Raw genomic sequence first — 15,900 nt, forward strand, 5'->3', positions numbered from 1 at the left:
GGACTGAGCAGAGGGAGCTCCCCTGCCGGTTAAACGCGCAACCACAACAAGGTTAGGGGCCAGGGACTGAAATGAGGACAAGGCTCTGACAAGTTTAAAACATGTATTTAAAATACAATTTATAAATGCTTAATCTGCCAACTCAGGAGCCCGCGGTGCGGGGTGGGGTGGGAGTGGGCAGCTGCCCGCTACACCAGCAGAGCAGGACTGCAGGGGTGCGGCCCTCCCTCCCATGCCTGTCTGTTCAGACACCCAAGGGGCCCTGTGCGCACCCCTAAGATCACATGACCAGAAAACAGGACCCGAGTCTCTTGAGTCTCTGCTTACCAGGGAGGCTGGATGTAGCCCTGCCAGCCCGTCCCTGAGCAGAGCATCCCCAGACAGGCAGGGTATGGCTGGGCTGGGCAGGGCGGGGTGGGGCAGGTGGGCTCTGGAAGGGCTGATGGTAGCAGATAGGGTGTGGCCTCCTGCCTGCAGGTGGGGAGCACCCTGATTGAGTGGGCTAAGGACTGGTCACCAGGCCCGGACCCTCAGCTCCTTTGGTTATAGGCTGACAGAGTAGTGGCTCATGGGAAGCGGTTAGCTGGAAGGTCTGAGGCCTGGCTCTAGGGGGCAGGGGGGAGCTGGGGGAAGGGGACAGTACTACAAAGGCAGATAAAGGGGCAGCAGCCTCAGGTTTCTGCCCCCCATCCCCCTGGGGTTTTCCAAGCCAAAGCCTGCAGCTTACTTTTAAAAAAATAAAAGGAAGGGAAAAAAAAAAAAAAAAAAAAAAGCACTTAAGGAAAGTTAGACAACTACCAAAAAAAAAAAAAAAAAAAATCCAAACCCTTCACTCATCTCCCCTCCCACCTCCCCCCAATGCAAGTTTTGTTTTCTTTTTCTTGCCTGCCACCTCTCCATCTGAGAAGCCTGAAGTATGACTGCTGATGGGTGGTGACAGCACACAGTGGGCAGAGCCCCATCTTTGGCCAGAGGGAGGTCGGAGCACCAGTCCCTGCCATGTCCTCAATCTGCAGACACCCACAGCAAGCTTCCTTTAGCTCCCATTAGAGACGGTGCAAAGAACAGGGGGTCCCAATGGCCAAACACTCAGCACTTTTGGCCTTTGCACCTGGCCAACCTCTGCACCTTCTCCAACTGAAGGGACAGTCTTGCCTGGGCCAGAAACCACCATTACATGAGGGATGGACATGATACATTTTAGAAGGTGGAAACTTGGTCAGGGCAGTGGAACTATAAAGATAGCAGCCAACTTTCTCCCTTGCCCACTCCTGGAGTTAATTCTCCCTCAGAATAGCTTGTGGGCACGTCTCAACAACCTGTGGGTTCCTACAGACTGGAGTTTTGTTCCAGATCTACTCACAGACAATTTCCTGGCTTTCCACAGCTATAAGTCTATGCTATGGACCAGTCGCTGACTCAACTGGCAGCCAGCCCTTTTTCCTAAGGGGAGGATGTGGTGGGACATGGCTTGTCAGGCCTGGCCAACCATTGCCACAGGGTAAGGCTGAGAGTGAGCCTGCCAAACCTAGCTTGTCACCTCGGCCACCACAAGCTGCCCTAGTCGCAAAACATCATACCAACCACTCCGACAGTCACCTAATGGTCTGGAGTGGGGAGGCTGGCTGGCTGGCTGGCTGGCTGAGGGATAAGGCGCAGTGCAACAGGAGAGACCAGCCAGCCTGAGAGGAGCCAGAGAACATGCACACAGAGCTGCTCTGGGGCAGCTGCCCTTTTAGCCTCTTCTACTTCTAGGAGCCAAAGCAAATCTCTGGGCTCCAGGGGAGGAAAACTGCCTTAATTCCAGGCCCTCGCTCTGGAGGAATGGTTGAAGGGTAGCCTGGGCCTCTGAGAAACCAGTCTGTCATCACCAATCTTTGCAATGCAAAGCTTTTCTTTCCCCAACTTTATTTATTCAGAATGGTTTGCTCCCAAGATTCTGATTTCAAAAAGGAAATGTACCAGGTACAGTTACCAAGCTGGTGCCATCAACAGAGATGGAACGCTACAGACCCTTGAGAGTTCAAGCCCTGCTGGACCAGGAAGATCCACCCACCTTCTGACCACACTAGGCAGAAGGCTCAGAAAGTTCTGGAGTAAGACTCTCTCCTGGTTTTCCTTGTGCTAACAGCAAAATACTGAACAAGTCTTGCAAGCCTTTCTTCTAAGCTCAGGTGTGCAGAGTTTTACTCCCTGACACTATGCTCTCTTCTAGAAGTAGCAAGCCTGGCTGGTAGGGAACCACCCTGAGGGGCCTGGGAAGAAAAAGTCTGTTCACTTTTCCTGCCTCCCAAAATACCAGAGGTGGGGCTGGCACCCTCCCCAGGCTCTCAGAACCTGTAGAGCTAGCCCAGTCTCCAGGAAGGGCCAAGATGCCCTGGGACTTAGCTGGGGGGAGGGAGGTATAGGCACGGGGTGCTCACCTGTCCTGGGGGCTACAGAGACCTGCCCCTTTTCTGGGTGGCAGTAGGAATACAGAAGCTAAGCTCACCCAAATCCTATCGGTTAATGTTTCTAGTACATTTCCTAGAAACATTTTTTTTTTAAGTAGACTACCAAACTACCCTTTCTCAATTAAAAATTCATTAAACTGCTAAATCCCCTCCCATGCAATTTTTCTTGCAAATCAGATATTTGTATAAACAAACAGAAATAGAAAAAAAAAGCATATTTTCAAATGGAACTTGCTTTTTAAGTGATAAAGACATGCACTTGGGGGCGGGGTTCTCATCTGTGTTTTGAAAATCCCAAATTAATAAGCATGATAAACTGTTATTGCTGGCACTGGCTTTACCCCAAGTGGCACAGTCTGACTCTACTCTGAGTCCTTGGTGGGTCCCCCCAACCCTCCCTGAACCCCTACCCTTTCCCTTTCCATTGACTTGGGACAGCCCTTGTTGATATGCCAATCACAGTGGGAAGGGGGGGAGGGGGAAGGTCACAGTGCATGGGGTTCAAGGTCACAGTGGGCGGAGCAAGGGGGATCACAGTGCAAGTAAGTTAGGTCGTTCCCTCTGCTCAAGTCCAGCTGTCTGCCACGGCAGTGCGACCCGTGGCGGACGACCCAGAAGGCGGTGACGGCGGCAGCAGCGGCATCCTTTCTTGCCCACATTTATCTGCGCTGTTTGAAGCCTTGTGACCCATCAGGACCCAGGGGCTGTCTGATCACATTATTGGGCTGCCTGCTGTCTTCGGGTTGGGAGATCCTGGTTGGCCTAAAGGGAAGAAGACAGAGGAAAGCCTGAAAAAGGACATAAAAGATGTCCCCAAATCTCACAACCAACCACTGTGCAGCTGGGGCAGAAGTCCCGGTGGCTACTGGCCAACTCTGGCTCCCTGAGCGGCTGCTTTGGCAAGAGATGTAGGGCATCTCCAAATTGGGAGGTCCCTGGAGGGAGGTGGGACTGGTGGCCCATGTCTACCTCCAGCAGCTACAGCAGTCCCACCCCTGGTCTGGCTCTCCACCACTCATTTGTAGGCAGGGCTGTGCTCAAGGGTGGGCCTGTCCAGAGGCAGTGACCACAGACAGCACATGCTCCCCAGACCCTGGTGGCACAGATTCCCACACAGATTCGGGCCATGGTGAAGAGCCCTAACCAGGAGCGCAGCAGAGTTACACAGCACCTGCCACTGCTGCCCTCTGGCTTTTCTTCAAACCATGTGGTTAATGGTCGACTCATATTACTATGGTCTTTTTCCACTTTGGAAAGATGAAGGCTTAGAGGAGAGATAACTGGTGTCTATAAAATAATGAAAGGATAGAAAGAAAGTACACAGATTAGTTCTTCAAGTTTAAGAATACCAAACCAAGGAAACCCCTCAAAGTTAGAAAGAGGCTGTTTTAATAAACACTGTGTTACTGGAGGTGACAAAATTACATAATGCAACTGCTAGGATTGCAGGGGAAAAAAAAAAAAAAAAAAAGCCAAGCATTAAAAATAATTAATAAATTCACAGAAACATCCCAGTGGGTTATTGTGAAACCAAGAAGATAATAACTTCTAAGCTCTTTTTGAGTCCTTCCATTGTGTCTGGCAGGGTTCTCAGCATCCTGCACTCATGTAGTCATCTAATCCCACAACTTGGTGAGGCAGGTACTATCACCTCCCCCATTTTTCAGATTAGGCAACTAAGGCAAACAGAGGTTAAGTAGCTAGAAAGTGGCAGAAGTGGAGTCAAACCCCAGCAAAATTGGACTCCAGAGCCCATGCTTTTAACCTCTATGCAACACTTCCCCTTGGTGCCTGTAGCAGACCATGGCATCCTCGAAGTCCCCTCCAGGGCTTTCCAAGTTGTCCCTGGCCCGTGAGCCAGTACAGTATAGACACTTAACCAGCTCCAGCCAGGACGGAATTGGCGGCTGGGGCTGCCATGCTCTGCCTCCTCAGGATGGACTGGTGGAGTGGTCTACGGTCAGCCCTGCCAGCTACACTCACCTGTCGAGGATGGGTTTCTCCTGCTCCTCCTCAGGGCTGGCACTGCCCAGGATCCGCTTCCGGGCCTCGGCGTACTCTGCCTCCCGCTGTGCCAGGGACTTGACTGGAAGGGCTGGCCTGCTGGTGGAGTTGGGGCTGCTGACCACACCGTTGCTGGTGGGCCTCTTGAGGATGCGGATCTGTGGAGGGGGCCCCGTGGGAAGGCTATCGTCCTGAATCACAATGGGCACTTTGGGAGGAGATTTGGATTTCCTGCTGACAAAGAGCAAACACAGCTTCACAAATCCCATTCCTTGATACAGAGGCCTTTCCATGCCCCACAAACCCACCCCTTATTGCTTTCTTCTCCCGCCTCTGGCCTCTGACCAGACACGTCAAAACTCCCACTCCTCAAGAATGGCTTCTCCAAAGAGCAAACAAGCCACCAGCTCCCACAGTCCACAGGAACTGCAACTCAGACCTTACCCCTGGCCCTGGGGGCTGGAACACTGCCTTGTCGTGAGATGCCCACCCCCATGTTCATTACGATCACATCAATCACTGGTTGGCCCCCTTGGCAAAACACTTCATGACCAGAATCCAGATTTAACTTCAGTTTAAAATCCAGCTTCCCTAAACAGACCAGAATGTGACAGGCTGGTAAGGTGAGAACCCCCTTGGCTTGAGGGCCAGCAAGGTGTTCGGTCCTGGCCAAGGTCTTCCAACCTCGTGGGCTCCAACAGTCTACCCCTCACAGGAGCCTGCTCCGCCAGCCTTGCTGGACATTAACACAGGATTTACAACTGTCTAGCCTTCTGGTGAGAGTGAGACCTGTGCATTCCAGAGACAAGCTACACCGGACACCTGATCACCTCGTCAAAAGAGTGTCCCAGCAGAAAAAACTCCCTCACCAGGGCTCTCTAGTCTGGTGGATATCGGCGGGGCTAGGATGAAGGACAATCCTAGAAATGATGCTTGGCAATGCTCAAAAGAGAAGCGTTGTCCAAGACCTGGTGGATGTGTCCATAAGGAGAGTGAATTAAAAAAAACAAAACAAAAACAAACAAAACAACACAAGAAGAGAAAGAAACAAAAGCCACAGGAGAGAGGGATCCAGGCAGGAATGACCACCCCAGAAGATCCACTAAGACCTCCCCTGAGCAGTCAACTGGCTTCTGGAACCAAACAGTCCCAGAGAGGCCTGTTTTCAGAGCCTTGGTTGTCAGGAGGGGTAGGGGCAGGGACTGGAAGAACTCAGCTGCTGCCAGGGTGAACTGTAACAAGTCCTGGGATGGGGATGGCATGGAAAAAAGCACTGATCAGGAGTTAGTGTAGTTGCTAAGATAAACAGACAAGGAACCAGCCATCTGATCAGAGGCAGGGAGCAGGGGAAGCCAGCGAGTAAGCAGGGCATCTCAGAGTTCCCTGGGGAATGACCGTCAATTGATAAAGCAAATCCAGAGAGGCCCTATCCTCCTCCTCCCTGTGGCCTGTCCCTGTGGAAAGCTGACAAGTTACCTAAGTGAAGACAGACTGCTGACGTTGATTTTTACCTGCTCTGGAAACCCACTTCTTCCACTGTCTGGGTGGGGAACAGAGCTACCCTTTCAAGAATTTCCTAGAATCTTTCCTTCTAGGATACCCCCACAACATCCTAAGCCATCAAGTCACAGAGGGCCCAGAGAAATCTGTCCAATGCTCTCATATCAGAAAAAAGACCAAGGTCCAGAGAAGGAAACAACTTGTCACAAACTGCAGAGCAACTGGGAGAAGAGTCAAGCCTAAAACCCAACATTTTTGGCTTGTCACCTCCCCCTTCCCATCAGACCACCTCACACAGGAAGCCCACTAAGGTAGGAGGCAGGCACGACACCCCAGCCTCACTCTGGCTGGGAGGGAAGGGTCCACTGCCTGGAGGAGCCTGCCTGCTTAACCTTACGGCCAGCTAGGGAACGCCGCTGGCTGCCCAGCTCTCCACTGCAGAGAGCACCAGCCCTCAGACCAGACAGCAGCCTTACCTCTCCTTTTGTGTGATCTTCAGTTTTTTTTCCAACCGTCTGTCTATTTCCTAGAGGAAAAAAATGTATATAAAAAGTGGAAAAAAATCTCTCTCAAATAAAAGCTTACGTCTTTATTTTCAGAGCAAAGGGCAGTGTTCCTCTCTCTGGCCAGGGATATGACCGCGTCTTCTGAGCTATGAGACATATCCCTTTCCTGTGCTCTGGGGCTTGGGACCTGACCCCTCTGTGGGTCCATCTCCCTTCCTCCCCAAGGCCGCAGCGATGGTTCTGACCTCATCGTTCAAACGGGTTCTCTGCATACAGATTTCTAGTCTCCTGGCCTTCAACTTTCCCCTCCAAACTTGTCCTGCACAGAGTCACACAAAGCAATGTTCTGAACACAAATCTCATCCTGTCACTTCCCTGCTTCAAACCCTTCAACGGTTACAGGGTCAAGTCCAAGCTCCTAAGAATGGCCTCAGTCACACCTTCTATCTTTTATCTTCTGTTCCCTGTGTGTTTCACACTACAGCAATACTGAGCTATTACTAAACCCCAGAACCCAGGACACCTATCTGCAATGTCTTCCCCTCTTGCAAACTCCCATTTATCCTTCCAAACCCAGCTTGATGTCTACCACCTCCCCTGTGAAGTCCTCTCTGAAGCCACAGGCACAGTTAATCACCTGCTCCTTAGAGATAAGCCCTCCCTTTTACAATCCTTCATGGTCACATGTGTGTATGCATTATTTTATAATTTTTACTGTAATGGACTTGAACTGTGACTAGAACCTAGCAAAAGGCCTGGAATAATACAGAAGCCTCATGTCTGTGGATCTGGACGGCAGTCCAAGCCTTCAGGCCCTCAGCACTGAGAACACCTGGATGCCCCCACACACCCAAGTGCGAGCCACCACAGGATGGACAGGCAGACAGGCCGGATGCTGTGGACAGACCAAGGACCAAGCCTCTGGACTCCTTGGCTGTCCCACTCCTTCAACTGTCCTCAGGAAGACACTACAATTGCATACTGGAGAAGAGAGAAATTGTATGCAAAATTATGTATCTCTGGAGAGAAGATCTTTAACAATGGTTCTGAGGTGGGGGTGTGTGGGACGGTGTTGATTTTGCCCCTCTCTCCACCCTACTCCAGGGGACATTTGGTTATTTTTGAGTTGTCACAACTTGCAGTGGGGGAAGAGTGCTACTGGCTAGGGATGCTGCTAAACATCCTAAACAGCCCCTCAAGACAAAGAATTATCTGGCCCAAATGTCAATTGTACTGAAGTTGAAGAGCTCTGATTTATAAGATGATAGGATTTTCAGAGGGCCCCATCATTTTAAAAACAAGAGAACCACTGCTTTGGTAAGTAACAAGGCTCTAAATTTGAAATTTGCTGAGATCTGCCTCACAGCCCAGTAGGCAGCCAGTTTTCCCAAGTGTGTGCTGAAAACAACCTGTGCTGATTTGAATGTATTATGTCCCCCAAAACGCCATTATCTTTGATGTAATCTTGTGTGGGCAGACATATCAGTGTTGATTAGATTGTAATTCTTTGAGTGTTTCCATGGAGATGGGCCCCACCCAACTGTGGGTGTACACTTTGATTGGATAATTTCCATGGAGGTGTTACCCCACCCATTCAGGGTGGGTCTAAATTAAATCACTGGAGCCATATAAATGAGCTGACAAACAGAAGGAACTCAGTGCAGCCGTGAGTGACATTTTGAAGAGCAACTGAGAGTGACATTTTGAAGAGGAGCTACAGCCAAGAGGGACACTTTGAAGAATGCACAGGAGCTGAGAGCGAAGCTGCAGTTTACAGAGACATTTTTGAGATGGCCTTTGAAAGCAGACTTTTGCTCTGGAGTAGCTAAGAGAGGACAAATGCCCCAAGAGCAACTAAGAGTGATATTTTTGAGGAACTGCAGCCTACAGAGGAAAGTTCTGGGAGAAAAACATTTTGAAACCAGAACTTTGGAGCAGATGCCAGCCACGTGCCTTCTCAGCTAAACAAGAGGTTTTTCCAGACGCCACTGGGCCATCCTCCAGTGAAAGTATCTGAATATTGATGCGTCACCTTGGACACTTTATGGCCTTAAAACTGTAACTGTGTAACCAAATAAACCCCCTTTTATAAAAGCCAATCCATTTCTTGTGTTTTGCATCCTGGCAGCATTAGCAAACTAGAACACAACCGTATCCTCCAGTTGATGGGTGTATCTATAGATGCACCTAAGTTCAAGTGGATATTGTTCAAATCTTCTAAATCATTATTTTTTGCCACTTTTGATCTATTGACTACTGAAAATATCAGGAGAGAACTGTTTCTAGTAAAGAGTTTATCATTATGAGGTGATCTTTGCCTTACAGTCTATTGTTTAATATTAATAAAGCTATGCCAGCTTTCTTTGCGTTAGCATTTTCTGGAATATGTTTCTCTCCATCTTTTATTATCTACCTTTCTATCCTTATGTGTCTCCTATAAACAATATAAAGCTAGATTTGTAAAAATCCAGCCTGATAGACACTTTCTGACTGGTGCTGAGTTGTGTTTAAATTGTTTATTTTCATCAGAAACCAAAAATATATTTAGGTAAACACAACATGCTGTATTCTGAAGGCATCACCAAGTCTCTAGTGGGGCTGAGAAGCCACTGACTGGAACAAAAACTCACCCATGGAGGCTTTGGAACACAGATGGCACCCAATAAATGTTTAATGGTTTAATAGAGAAGATTCACTGGGAGTGAAAAAGTGACCCGGGTGTCTTCTGTGAACTGACGAACACAGACACTCAAACAGAACTATGTCCACTGCACAGTCTGCACCAGAATTTTCACTCTAAAATTTTCGATTAACACCAGTGTTATTTCCTGAGTAATACTATGTCTCATGTTAGTCTAATGCCTATTACTTTTTAAGGATTTTTCAAGGACTTTTGCAAATAACTTAAAGTTCCACAGTACATCATTTTGTTCCGTTGTGAAAATGAGACTGCCTATTCAAGTTTCCCCATCATAAATGCTAGGTTTAACATTTGTGGGATTTGGATGCCTTAAAACAGGGTTAAAATCAAATGACTGCACAGAACAAGCAAGTAACCAGGATCCATCTGCAGGGGTCACACCTGGGGAAGTGAAGGGGTTGTAAGGCACTGAAGGGTACTTGCTCTGTTTCAAGGTGGGCCACAGGCCTCGGCTGATAGGGACAAGGCCTGCCATCTTAGAAGACACCAAATTCAAGATTTCTATGGGAAAGCTATGAATGTTTAAAATTTGTTGTGTGAGCTTCTGTTTTCCTATCACTGTGAGGGCCAAATATGACATCTGGTCTAACAGACCCAACACATTAACTCAATTTGAGAGGATCCATCTAGGTTTCCTCTTGGGAGAGCAAGCTGCATACTTCTTTCTCCAGGGCTTTAGGGAAGATAGGGAATCTCTACCCAGTTCCAACAAACGGAGCCTGGGTGGGGAAAAGCCCTTCAAGAGGACATTATGGACATGTGCGAGTAAATAAATGTGCCTCTGTTCCCAAACTAGAAAGTGACAAGTATACTAGGCATATAATACTAGTGGTTTTAAAAATAACGCCTTACTTCGGTATAATGCTTTATGGCTGTCAACACACTTTCCCAAACACTCATTTTCTGCTCATGCCAATCCTGTTTGATAGGCAAAGCAGCTTTTAGCTCTGCCAGATGAGAGTAAGGTGGCTCAGAGAGTTAAGGAAATTATCCAAGGTTACAAAGTAGTAAAACATGGTGGGAGTCCTAGAACTAAGGCCCTTTGAGGCCCCACCCCATGTTGCTGCACCCCCATAATTACTTAAATCCCTGGGGATGCTGTTAAAAGCCATTCAATATTGATTATTTCTCATCTCCTGATTCCAAAGCAGGATGGCTTTGTCAGACCTGGGGAAGGATTCCTCCACCAGATTAGAGAATGGAATCGAAACCCTAGCAGCTTGGGTGGAAAGCTGATCCTGGCCATCTCCAGAGGGCCAGCTGGATACCAGAGCACTCAGGGCTATTCAAGCAGGAGGGGGGGGAGGGGGGTCCTTCTGGAAGCTGGAGAGGACATTTTTATCTCACTCTGGAGTCTGTCCAGATATCGTGAGTCAGACCATTCTCTCTTCAGACATGGCCTTGCGATCACTCCAGGCTGAGAATCATGCTCTGAAGTTCTGGACTCAAAGCGCACACTATAAGGAGATGCCTCCTCCAGAGATTCAAAAGCCCAATGGAATTTTAAATGAGGAAGCATCTAGATGTGGGCAAGAAACAATCTTAATACCTAAGGACACCTCCTCTTTTTACAATGATGCCCAGAGCTCCAAACCCAAGGTCAAGACTCCTGTATGAGAGGCCCAATCTCCATCGTTAATGAAAGAAATCCAAAAGCTAAGCGTTCTGTGACTGCTTTCAAAGAAGGGGCACAGGCACATGCACATTAGAGGGGAGGTGCTGAAGAAGAAAGTTTGATTTCCTATGGTTTCTCCTCCTGGAAAGGCGCCTACATTTTTGCAAGTAGCACTGAGCAAACTACAGAAGATGATGCTCTGTGCTCTGATAAGTGGTGTGGCCTCCTCTCTTCAGGTCCAAATTCTAAGCAAACCAAATCCTAAGCAAAGATCTGTTGTTGTCAAACACAGATATCACCCTCACCTTGGGGGGGCTTCACCCCCAGAAAATGCGTGGCATGCTTCTTGGTCTGAGAAAACAAGTAAAACTAGAAGAACTGAGTCAGGAGCCATAAAGGGATGGGGGTGGGGGTGTTCTAGACAGGACTTTATGAAGTAAAGAAAAGGCCATAACCAAAGAGGTGAATGAAAGCAGACATCAACACCTGCAAATTCATCTCACCCAAGGAAGCTCAGCTTCAGTGGTTGCTGATGTCCTGAACTTTGAATGACTGCTTGGGTAAGCCCTCAGCAAAAAGCTGGGGGATGGAAGCATGAGAGTATAATGGGGATAAGATCATTCTAAAGGTGAAGAGCAGGGAAGGGGATTCCTCCAACAGCCTAACCTGTTACACAGCCACAATTCAAGGAACAAAAGAGGGTAAGGGTGGGTCGGCAAGAAGGGAAGGCAGATTCAATGGCAGGTTTGTTCCTGTAACATTAAGAGGTGGATGTGAAACGAATAAAGAAAGGTAAGAATAGAAGAGAGGAAAAAAAGCAAAGAGAAATAAATAGGCTATTCTCGGCCTTGGTGCAAATACAGCACATTACAGTTGTACTTTCTCAGATATGAATACTCAAGAAGCAGACTTACTCATTCACCTAGGGTGATGACACTTGGTGGACTGATTCAAACTAGCCAAACTCACAAGAGACAGAGTTAACAAGTCTGAGTACTCACCACCCTCTACAGTGGCTGGCCCTGCTATTGCCTCTCCCTGGGACCTTCCTTTCTGGGGCAGAAGCAGAAGTCCTCTGATGCCTGAGTATCAGAGCCAAAGGAATAACTTGTTCTTCACCCCCACAGAATCTCTCTGCAAACTAGAATGCCCTGGTACCAGTGCAACCAACACAATTCCCAAGAATCCAAGTAATCTTATATTAAACAGAGGTTCTAAGAGGCATCCTTGGTTCCTGGCTCCGAGATAGTAAATACCCTCTTTTTAGTCAGCAACAAAGTTACTATTTAAGAGGGTTACTTCATGGGACATTTCCCCAGATCCTTTACCTCTATCTTTGTTAGTCTCCACTTCAAAATGACATTTTCTGATTTTCCTCTTAAAAGCAAGGAGTAACAAGTCATCCTAAAGCACCCTTGTAAACCACAATGTCCCACAAGCTCATCTAACCTTGTCTAACAACCAAGAGTTGGTGAGATTATTATTAAGTGTACAGTAGATGCTGGTGGGATCTGAAGACAAGATGGAAAACCTCAGATTACAAGGATTTCACTCTGACAAGAACTTGACAGGTCCTGATGAACATATGCTACCATTTTCGGAAAAACAAAGACAAAAAGATACTAAGAAGCAACAGAAGGCAGGAAGACCTTCCAACACATTCTGGTCCCAAACTCCCATCATAGCAGGCCAGTGCTCAGGCTGGCAGGTCATTGGTGCCCATGTCCCTTGGCTACAGGGTTTTCTGTGTCAGGGTCTCCTGGGAGAGCAGTCTCCCCAGCAGGGCGCCTATGTCTCTCACGCCACAAATCTAGCTGGCATTCTGGTTCCTCCTGTGAGGGCCCCTATTTCACATAAGAACAAAGCAAAAGAACTCACAAGTAGAACCAACCTCTAAAAGCAAAATCTTTTCTGAAACTATCAGATAAAAAGTACTCAGTACTTTTGAAGTGCATCACTGGCCATTTCCGGTCCATACTGCAATCCAGAGACTTCTCCGAATACCCTTTATGTCAGTTTAATTTGTTTCATCCTGCCTAGTTTAGGCCAGTGGTGTGACAGTGACAGTGTCTAGCTTAGGCAGAGACTTAAACCCTGGTTATTCCACCAACTCTGTTGAACTCCATGGAGGAACGTACCCAAAGTCAAATCACCCATGGTCTGATTCTGGAGTAATGCTTCAGGATTATTGTTAGGTTAAAAAAGTTAACTCCCGGGCAAGCATTATTGAATAAGGGTCTTTTTAAAGAGTAGAATTCAGAAGTCGAGAGTCAAGAAAATCTCTGAGGGCATAGCTAGGCCCTGAATTCAGCTGTATGGTTTCTTAATACAGACTCAGGTTAGCCTGAGGATTCTGTTTCCCACAAAACAGTCTTCCTTCCTCTGTTACTCCCACACTAAGGAAAACATTCCACTTTAATTAAGTGGGTTACCGTAGGGCACAAGACATTGTTCCAGAATTTTCTCCCCGAGGAAGTCTATGCTTTCTTAAGTATGTCTCAAAGGCCATTTTCCTTTTGCTCCACTGTGACAGGAAAACTTAAGAGACAAGAATTTGCAAAAAACCTACTAAAAAAAGTAGGAGACGTGGGAGGTGGGGCAAGATATCGGCATAGGGAGGTGCAGAATTTAGTTAGTCCTCTGGAACCACCAGCAAATAGCCAGGAACAACTAGTAAAAAGTCTGGAACAACTGTTGGGGGACATCTGTGACTAGATGCACAACGTACACCAGTCTGGAATGGGTGGAACAGCTGAGATTACAGCATAAGAACTGTAAATAAAGCTCCCCAAACTGTGGAGCTGGCGCCCCTCCCACACCAGCATGGCAGGCTGAGCTGAAACACTTCCTTGTGGGAAAAAGAAGCAGTCTACTAGGAGGAAGGGAAGGTAGCTCAACCAAGCTCCAACTGCAGTTTTAGTTAAGGAATCTGGACTGCTTAATACAAGCTATGAGCATAGATAAACCTGGAGCAAGCAGGAAAGCAACGTGGAGGTTTTTCTCAGCAGAGAGGAGGTGGAGCTGACAGAAAACAAACAAACAAACAAAATAAAATAAAACCTGAGGTCCACCAAGTTCAGCATACTGAAAAAGGCCTGTGTGCCAAGAAAAGAGGCACATAGAACTGGGCACCAACTCTGGTTCTTGACTGGTAACTGGGGGGCTGGGGATTGACTCTGAAAAGGGATTTCTTTCTTTTTTGCTTCTTTTTTTTTTTCTCTCTCATTCTAAGTAGCTCATTAGAGAAAGCCTCAGGCATTTTCAATTTGTCAGGGCTGACCCAGGCAAAGGAGACAAAGGAAGAAGTCAAACGAAGGAGATAACCCCTAAAGGGCTTATCTTCCCTAAGAAAAGGGGAAGTAGGGCCCTGCTCAAGTGGCTGCCCTCCCTCAGAGAACTCAGACCCCGGGGTCTGTGGAAAAACAAAAACAAAAACAAAAGCAAAAAAAACAGAAACAGCTTAAGCTTGGCTTTTGAAATGCTCAGCTCCTGGTAGGGACAGGGTCTACTGACAATTAAAGGCAAAGCACCTCCTTATGCCAGTCAGGGAGCTCTGGGCTGACAAGCGCCACCTGCTGGGCAGGATAGGAAAAGCAGAGCATCTAGAGGTCTCACAGGAAGTCTGACAACCTGCTAGGTCTCAACCTCAGGGAAACCTGATACTGACTACAACTTCCTCCTGAGACCTGGGCCTATTTGGGCTGGGAAACTCTGACTGGGGTAATCAAGGAAACCAGATGCCTAGACAACAAAAACTTATGAATCACACTAGAAAAAACAAAGATACTGAGCAAAGGAACAAGCTTACACTTCAAATGAGGAGTTAAACAATTAATTAAAGATCTTTAAACAAATATGCTAAATCAATTCAAAAATCAAATCAATGAGTTTAGGGAAGATATGGCAAAAGAGATGAAGGACATAAAGAAGACAGTGGGTAAACATAAGGAAGAACCTGAAAGTTTGAAAAAACAATTGGCAGAACTTAAGGGAATGAAAGGCACAATAGAACAGATTAAAAACATGATGGAGACATACAACAGCAGATTTGAAGAGGGAGAAGAAAGGATTCAGGAACCAGAGGACAGGACTCTGAAATCCTACACAAAATAAGGATAGGGAAAAGAATGCAAAAATATGAGCAGGGTCTCAGGGAATTGAATGACAACATGAAGTGCATGAATATGTGTCACGGGTGTCCCAGAAGGAGAAGAGAAGGAAAAAGGGGCAAAAACAATAGTGGAGGAAATAGTCACTGAAAATTTCCCATCTCTTATGAAAGACATAAAATTGCAGATCCATGAAGTGCAGCATACCACAAACAGAACAGAGCTGAACAGACCTACTCCAAGACACTTAATAATCAGATTATCAAATGTCAAAGACAAAGAGAGAATATTTTGAAAGCAGCAAGAGAAATGCGATCCATCAACACAAAGGAAGCTCGATAAGACTGTGCAGATTTCTGAGTAGAACGCGTGGACGTCAGAAGATAGGGGCATGATATATTTAAGATACTGAAAGAGAAAAACTGCCAACCAAGAATTCTGTATCTGGCAAAACTGTCCTTCAAAAATGAGGGAGAGTTTAAAATATTTTCAGACAAACAGACATGAGAGGGTTTGTGAACAAGAGACCTGCTCTACAAGAATTAGTAAAGGAAGCACTAAACGCAGATAGGAAAAGACAGCAGAGAGAGGTTTGGAGAAGAGAATAGAAATGAAGACTATCAGCAAGAGTAAAAAGTGAGAAGGAAAATAAAGTAAAATAAAATAAGGTATGACATAAATTCCAAAAGACAAAATGGTAGACAGTAAACATTATGTAGAGTGAAATTAGCCAGAAGCAAAAGGATGGGTACTCTATGGACTCATTAATATGAACTAACAGATGAGCAAAATTTCACAGGTTATCAGGAGATAGAAAGAGTTGAGAAATTGGGCATTTGATGCTGAAGGAGTACATAAGGGTAAACAGGATTGACTGTATGGATCTAGAAATGGATAGCATAATACTGTGTGATGGTAGCACAATATTAAGTACTCTGAACAAAGATGAGTGAGAGTATGATTGGAAGAGGAAGGCTACGGGCATGTAAGACACCAGAAGGAAAGACAGAAG

The 15,900-nt window shown here is 46.8% G+C and overlaps 1 protein-coding gene across 4 annotated transcripts in view; it reads right to left on the minus strand.

Moving 5' to 3' along the window:
* Positions 1-1,891: 1,891 nt before the first annotated feature.
* Positions 1,892-15,900, minus strand: part of SZRD1 (SUZ RNA binding domain containing 1) — a 37,716-nt gene continuing 23,707 nt past the window's right edge. Inside the window, exons 2-4 of one of the 4 annotated variants that reach the window (XM_037828399.1) lie at positions 6,434-6,483; positions 4,437-4,688; positions 1,892-3,215 (exon numbers count right to left, since the gene is read on the minus strand). In XM_037828399.1, coding sequence (XP_037684327.1) covers positions 3,113-3,215; positions 4,437-4,688; positions 6,434-6,483 — 405 coding nt within the window. In that variant the 3' untranslated portion in view covers positions 1,892-3,112. Of the gene's footprint in view, positions 3,216-4,436; positions 4,692-6,433; positions 6,484-15,900 lie in introns of all 4 variants that reach the window. The other 3 variants (XM_037828398.1, XM_037828401.1, XM_037828400.1) reach the window with 3 other exon arrangements.

Source organism: Choloepus didactylus, chromosome 2, assembly GCF_015220235.1.
Source record: "Choloepus didactylus isolate mChoDid1 chromosome 2, mChoDid1.pri, whole genome shotgun sequence".
Lineage (NCBI taxonomy): Eukaryota > Metazoa > Chordata > Mammalia > Pilosa > Megalonychidae > Choloepus > Choloepus didactylus.